At 36.5% G+C, this 7,603-nt stretch overlaps 1 protein-coding gene across 1 annotated transcript; it reads right to left on the minus strand.

Annotated features, from left to right (window-relative positions):
- Positions 1 to 473: 473 nt before the first annotated feature.
- Positions 474 to 6,264, minus strand: LOC126247992 (uncharacterized). Its single transcript, XM_049948574.1, has 3 exons — positions 6,109 to 6,264; positions 4,702 to 4,871; positions 474 to 2,575 (listed from the first exon to the last, which is right to left on the minus strand). Exons 1-3 carry the CDS (start codon positions 6,132 to 6,134, stop codon positions 2,433 to 2,435), a joined length of 339 nt encoding a protein of 112 aa, XP_049804531.1. The 5' UTR covers positions 6,135 to 6,264; the 3' UTR covers positions 474 to 2,432.
- Between the last annotated feature and the right edge of the window lie 1,339 nt (positions 6,265 to 7,603).

Raw genomic sequence — 7,603 nt, forward strand, 5'->3', positions numbered from 1 at the left:
CAGACCTTATTGATTCTGTGGAGTCAAATTTCACAAAATATTGTAATTTTTTTTTAGCAGTGATCTGTTCTACAAAAATGAAACCAACTGCATTAAATAGTATTTATCCTTTGCAACCGGTACTGACTGGGACATTAACCAACTTCAAGCAATTGTGGCATACACAAATTTTACAGAGAATGGTCTAATCAAAACAAATCTTTGCTTATTTCAAGCAAGTATAATTTCTTTCTCAATACCTTTCATGAAATGCTTTGAATGTGTAAATGGCCAAGACATCTGCAAGGTAAAAATAGAAATTATACAGCCTTCATGAAATATTAAAATTCCTCATTCTTTCAGCTTTCAAACAATGACAGTACTCCCACATTACATTGACATCAATAGGGAATAAACTGTATCTGGTGTGACCAATCATGCTGAATGGTCTACTGAACAGTCACCCGAATAAGGCAAAAGCAACTGAAGCATCATTCTCATTCTGAATAATTTATTACACTTAAAAGTATCTAACAACCACATTACATTACACTGATACAATGCTTTGGCAAACCCAAGTATTCAACACAATTAGCCGAGGGTATAATTTTGTACATTTACTCCTCTGAAATACATTACAGCCAAATGAATCAATTCAGAGGCACAAGAAGACCAATTCCATGCACTGTAATATCCTTAAGTTTAGGCTCAAATTCATGTATTGCACAACTTCAACTCTAGTTCCTTCCATTTCTCGTCAGCTGAAGAATCAAAGAACCAATTACAAAAATATTTCCCTGGCACTTTACCACTAAGGCCTAATCACTGGATCACAACCAGATCAAAAATGTTAATTTCACAACTAAGGCCTCCAAAAACTAAAGTTTTCATTTTAGTGCACCAAGGTATTTTCAGAAACTAATGTAATTATGTGCACAGTAATGTGACTGCTAACTTTTATATTCCAAATTTACATTTTTTGCAGAGAAACGCAAATGGTAGGGTTGAAGTTTTACATCAATACTCCACAGGCCACTAATTTGGCACAGGTATGTAGTGTATTAGTGACATTACTGAGCCAAAACTTTAGGCATCAAAGTACAGGCTGTGGTTTATCCAGGCCTCGTTACCTTCTCTCAGAAGAACTGATTGTTCCAACCAGTAAGGTGCTTCTCATTTTAGCATTCAAGACAGAAATAAAAGCCAAATGAAAAAAACTTCAAATTATAAAACTATATTTTGACATTAACTCAAATACAAACAATATTAAATACCTGAAAGAATTTTAGAGGAATTAGCACAATTTCAAAATTTACACAGTTTAACTTAGTGCTTCTGCAGGTAGCACTCCTAGATTGTCTAAGGTTCGTAACTACAGTTCAGAATTTTCTTCACATGTCAATTATAACATCTCAGATGTTTATTTCTCTAGCCTAGTCACAGGCTGCGTCAATTCCTGCTGATACATTCAATTCAGAACATACAATAGATACACACACAGCTACAAACACAATCATACTAAGTTTTTCCTTTTGCCTTCTTTCTGAAGGCAGCCAAACCAATTTTTTGATAGAAGACAGTCATAAAACCTGTATCCTATATTACACTTAAATTATACTGTTATTAACCCAGTACATACAATCACTTTGAAGCCAAATACTGCAGAAGCACTTTATCTATTAATATAAATTCACCAAGAAAAACTCTCAGGCATTTCACAATTAGATTAAATTGCACACAAAGTTCTAGTCCAACTACAGATAATCACAATGATAGCTGTAGACAGTACCTGTTTTATAATACAAAGCTATAGACAGGACATTAACAGCACCTTCTCAGAGATCTTTACACACAAACATTTTCAATGTAATAAACTAAGTTAAAGAAGCACCACAACTTAAGAAATATTAGGAAAACAAATTCAAGAAACTGCAGGTACTGCATTTTGATTCTTGCAAATCTAACTGAAAAATAAATGCACTTCCTATAGGTCTTAAAACCTGAAGATAAAAATCTTTATAAAATTTATGTTTTCAAAAAATTACAATTTGATAACGAACACAGTCCGGTGAATACAATGAATTTTAGGACCAATATATGGACATTTCACCTGCTTACAAGAAAAGTGGAGCCGTAGTTTGAGTATGATTCTCCAAAAATTAATATTCCTCCTAACACTACATCACACAAAAGTTAAGTCTGAGCCATTTTGTCAAACCTAAAACACACTTTACACCATAAGCAAACTTGCTTGCTGGTTATCTTACAGCAGCTATAAAGAACAAAGACACCAAGTGAAGTATGACCGAATTTTGAAAATGAAACTGAACAATGTTTTTCTATACCTCGACAGGAATGTCTAAGAACACTGGATTCCAAAAAGAGGGATCTGATAGGACAAAGTATACTGGTCTCAGTGTTAATTGGTCCCGAGACAAAAAGCCAAAAACTGATTAAGCAGTAGCCTCTCCATTGGAAGAGGATTCTTTCTTCTTCTCAACTTTGGCTTTCTTCTCCGGGGTTGCTCCTTCAGATCCAGCATCTTCAGAAGCTTCAAGTGATTCTGACTTCCTCTTACCACTAGTGGCATCTGATTCTGCAAATACACAAACCATCAGTAATGTTAGGGTCAAGGTGAGACTGGAAAGCTTCCACAGTGATATATACAAGGCTATCTAAAGATTTTTGACAACTGTTTCTGTCTGTTCAAATAAACTTTTTAAGTTAAGACAGCAACAAATACAAAATGCTGACAAATTTGAGGATTAAAGACAAGTGGTCTATACTACAACAAATCTTTACCCTCTAAACTAGGGTTTGACAGCAGGTAATATATGAGTTACTAGCCAAGATTCTAGACCAAATGCTATTAAGAGGTAATGAACAGCCCCCTCCCAATTTTCTGACATGGAACTCTAATATTTGTAATTTTCTATCCCTTCATGAAGTTAATTTCATATCAAATCAACTGTAGAGCAAACTCTGGGACAAGCAACTCCTTGTGCTTCAAGATCTAGCTTTTTGAAGATACCCTGTACCACAGATTTATGATTTTCTACTACAATCTGTGCACAATCCATGTATTTGGTAAAATTGTGTAGGGACACCCTTGCATTTTTCAGGGTAGGTAAGACATCTAAATAATACACTACACATCAAAATACTCTTCAAACTTGTCCGCTGATACAGGTTTTCCAACTTTGAGATGAGGAATTACAGACATTGGCTGCAAGTGGGCATTCATTTAAATCAACAGGGAAGTTGAATATTTGTGTTTGACTGGAATTCAAACCCAGTTCTCAACAATGGTTGCTGGATTAAAATCGTGTTCTGGACATGTCTAAGGACACCACAAAAATATTTTCCAAATTCACCTAGCAGTTCTGGTTTTTATGACAAATGCTTTAAATATGTTGCAGAAACTACACTACAGACCTGTTCTCACAAACCTTTAGCATTCACATTCACTGGCTTCACTAACTCACAACCCATTCACCTTCCAACTTAATCTAAACTGTGGGCTACACTACAGGTCAGTCTCACCATAAAGTTTTCAGGTTAAGTTGTCAAACATACTGTAGCCATATACATATCCACAATTTTACTCTATAATATTTGGTTGCACCTTTCCTCACGAAATGCAGTGGGTGCCATATAATGGTTCTCAAAAAACAAGATTAGCAATTCATATTGCAGGGTAAATCTGATAAACATTATGCAGTTTAAGGAGAAAAAATTCCATCACACATCTGTATGAAGAAAATTTCATTAAAAATGATATTTTGCTCATTTATATAAAAACTTGGAAAGCATATCAAGCAAGAAAGTTTCTCAATACATAGAATAAATTGGCACCCACAGAATGGAACATTCAATAGGCTATTAATAGAGCACCCTTTATTGCATGGATGAAACTATTAAATTCAGCAACCAACAACCCACTAAGCAGTCAAGTTAACAATGATATGAAAATATTCCATTTCTTATAGCAATGATTCTTTTGGGTATGAAATGGATAAACCTCAAATTTCACGCAGTTCCTTTTATCCTCAGTTCTTTGAGAATGAGTCATGAATAGGATCCTCACCAAAGTAATCACTAAAATTCTGAATGGATAATGTCTTTTCAACAAAATGTTGAAGACCTTTACAATACTTAAATTGTTAACACTGCAATTTCAATAATTTACTCCAATTCCAAAACTGGACATTTTACCCCATCTTATTTAGTATGCCTAGACTAGAACACTACTGGAAGACCATAAATGAAGCTACTGACAACTCTTCACAGCAGGTACCTTGTGTGTCCATATTATTGTACATAAACTCTGCACCTTACAATTCATAATACTACAGCACTACACAAAATTCTCTGCAGCATTCAGAAGGCAAGGAGAAGCCAGGAGTAACCCTGAACTGAGTCTACCAAAGATTCTTGTCACAGTATCACCTTCCAAAGGAAACATTTGGGTATGAACATCTACGCACACAACCACGTTTCAGGAAATTCAGTAGTTTCTTCAACTACACATACACAAATACTGCCCATCAATATTTAGTAATAATTTGAAATGCATGACAAGTTCAGAATAACCCACAATGCATGGGAAATTTACACAACATTTGTCTATTTACTTCAAATACAAAGGCTGAGATTTAATCATTGGATTCCATAAACACTGAAATCCATGCAGGATTAACAAACTAAGAGTAACTAGCAAACCTTTTTTCTCTGAGCTCTCTTCAGCGTCAGTTTTATCCTCTGATTCATCCTTCTGGACAGCACCATTTTCCTTAGGTCCACTGTCTTCGACTTCCTTCTCTTTCTTCTTATCTTCTACAGTTTCTTTCGTCTCTTTCACATCCTTCGTGGTAGTCTCCTTTGTTTCCTCCCTGTCAACAAGAATTTACTGATCACAAAAATTGTTACAAACGTAAACAAAACAGACCATGCCATCTAATCATTTCTGCAATATCAAACAAGTGGCACTTCAGGAATGACTTCATTTTCAAGAAGTAATTTACACGAACCTCACTATGTCAAACTCAAACAGAAGAAAATTCCCCACCTCTAACTAGGTGGATTTAGGCTTCTTACATTCTAGAAAAAATACGTATTAAACACCACGAAGTTAGCGCTGAAGTTCGCGGGCTTTTTCCAGCCGAAGACTTTGGTTAAATTTGTGCGAAGGCTGCTAAAAACTATTCACTTCACATTTATACACAATTCGATACGTTATACACTACGTTTTATACGAACACACTACCAAATGACGTTAATCACCAACGCCTTGGCTCCGTTTTATTCAAGAACGCATTCGAATTATGCGCTCTCATGGCGGAAAAATTCAAAAATCATAATACAAGATTATGATGGCTTTAGAACCAAACAATATAGACAGTACAACGCGTTCACATTCAACAGTCTTGTCGCGAAAATTCGTTGGGTGTTAAGTTCGACAGGTTCCGATTTAACAGGAATAGTTTATTCGCAGTTGCAAGACACTGGCATCAAATTATATGGAGGCGGTAAAATGTTGACTCCTCAAATTTATCAACGGGCACCGCATACTTATTTATTGAACAGTACCAAGGGCCTTAAGTTGTTTCCTTGGTACATGCGTTCGCAACAACTCAGAATTACGAACACTAGTTGCAAACTACACATGAAAGCTGAGGCACCCAATTTACTCAATTTATAAAACGAAAATATTTTAAATGTCAATCGTCTTGCAATTTCCCAAACCTGGGGCTCCACCTCGCTAACATCCGAACAAACGTTTTCCTTTCAAACAACAAATGAAAAAACTACCAAACTGTAAACTAATCAAAATTTCAGAAGTTCGTCAGTTTATCGGCAACATACACGGACACGTGTCAGTGAGAAACCTGTCCGCATGCTGGAGAACGAAGACCGGTTTTAGCGTACATTAGTTCATAATAAACAGTTTTCAGCGTACTACTAAATATTTACTTACTCCAAGGCTGTTTATCGCAAATTTTCGCGAATATGTAACACCCGGTAACTTACGCGCCATATTCACCCACTAGCCCGCCAAAACTTCAGTCACTCACATATTCAGTATATCTAGTAAATTAAAACATTTTCTCACATACATGTAAAACTTACTTGGTTTCTGATACTTTATCGGCCATTTTATGTACTTTCTGTTCAAGATTTCTCACAAGAAAACAAGAATCAATGGGATACTGCTCCACTCGCACACGCACCGAACCGTCACTACCAACAGCCTCTGAGCGAAAGAGACCCTCACCGCGCACTTCCTCTATGACCTTCAAAGTAATAATTTCCCGCGTTGAGCAGATGGCTCTGATAACCCGCCTCCCCACCACATTCGGAACGGAACCGTAAAACGTTTTTGTTTTAAAATTTCACAATGCTATACATAGTCTAATTTTATGGGATATTATTTACCACCAAAGTTGTGTTTAACTGAAACTCAACTACGAAGAGGGAATGATAAACGACCAAACATCGTCGTCAAAGATATGAAAGACTGTCATTCTAAGTGCTTTGGACGGCCAGAACTCGCAGACGCCAGGTTATAGGGCATTGCGTAACGTCTGTGGAATCGCGAGTGCGGATATTGATGTTCGTCGTCACCTGTGTCTATTCCGGTAGGCATACCAGAAACGTTATTAAGGAAATATGACAGCTAACAACCGGTCACCCTGTTTAAATCTGATATAACGTAAAAATTAATGTTCGTTGCAAAATGTCAAGAATGACACGCTAAACGACGGAGGAACAACTGCTTATCAGCAAATACTAAGACTCTGAAATTATTTGATGAAAAGACTTGGTAGTAATTACCATTAAATATTGTCAAAGAAAGACATTTTAACTCTCAACTTCGTGAATAATTTGCGAATGGATTCCGTGGATGTACTGAAAATACAACAACTAATCACGAATTGATTAGCCTCGATTTCGTGTACTCGTGGCAATTAAACTAATTTTATTTCTATAAGAAAATCCTCAGTCATACAAACATTAAACAATGGGAAAGCATTTCCTACTGATAATCTTCCATCACTAGAACCTCAAATGCAACAAATATTCTTGGACTAATTGAATTTACAAATAGAGGCAGCAGAGACAATAACACCTGTGCAGCAAAAACCTAACGACCGCAACGTATAAGTTAACTGATCGTTTACGCCCCTTCATCACCCCCTCCAACATTAAAGCGGACCGAAAATAAATAGGGCTCTCGACTACAAAAATGAGATGAATAAACAGCAATAAGGAGCTGAATATGCAAAGCAGTATAACGCAAGGAAAAACAACTTCGAGAAGGATGCCTGACATTAGTCTATTTCGTTATTCGCAGCTTAATGCTTTGAGTAGAGATGATTGGAGTTAAGCCATACACGGATCGAACTGCGGGCCACCGTGACCGACCAGCCTGAGTCTGGCTTTTAGGCAGTCCACACATGTGTGGGCAAATGCTGGGCTACTTCCCAATTTCCATCGTCATTGTACTCGAAAACAGCTAAAATACGAATTTATACTTGACGCCTTACACAGACAAATGAACCATGCGATTATCGTTACGTAGGGCAACTAGCGATAGTGGCGAATAAAAATAATTGTCAAATTA

This window comes from Schistocerca nitens, chromosome 3 (assembly GCF_023898315.1).
Source record: "Schistocerca nitens isolate TAMUIC-IGC-003100 chromosome 3, iqSchNite1.1, whole genome shotgun sequence".
Taxonomy (NCBI): domain Eukaryota; kingdom Metazoa; phylum Arthropoda; class Insecta; order Orthoptera; family Acrididae; genus Schistocerca; species Schistocerca nitens.

Bases quoted from the DNA above. Each gene is read 5' to 3' on its own strand.
- LOC126247992 (XM_049948574.1), bottom strand. From the start codon at position 6,134: ATGGCCGATAAAGTATCAGAAACCAA. The intron at 4,872-6,108 runs GTAAGTTTTACA...TCTTGTTGACAG, and splicing joins GATAAAGTATCAGAAACCAA to GGAGGAAACAAAGGAGACTA. The intron at 2,576-4,701 runs GTTTGCTAGTTA...GTGTATTTGCAG, and splicing joins AGAGAGCTCAGAGAAAAAAG to AATCAGATGCCACTAGTGGT.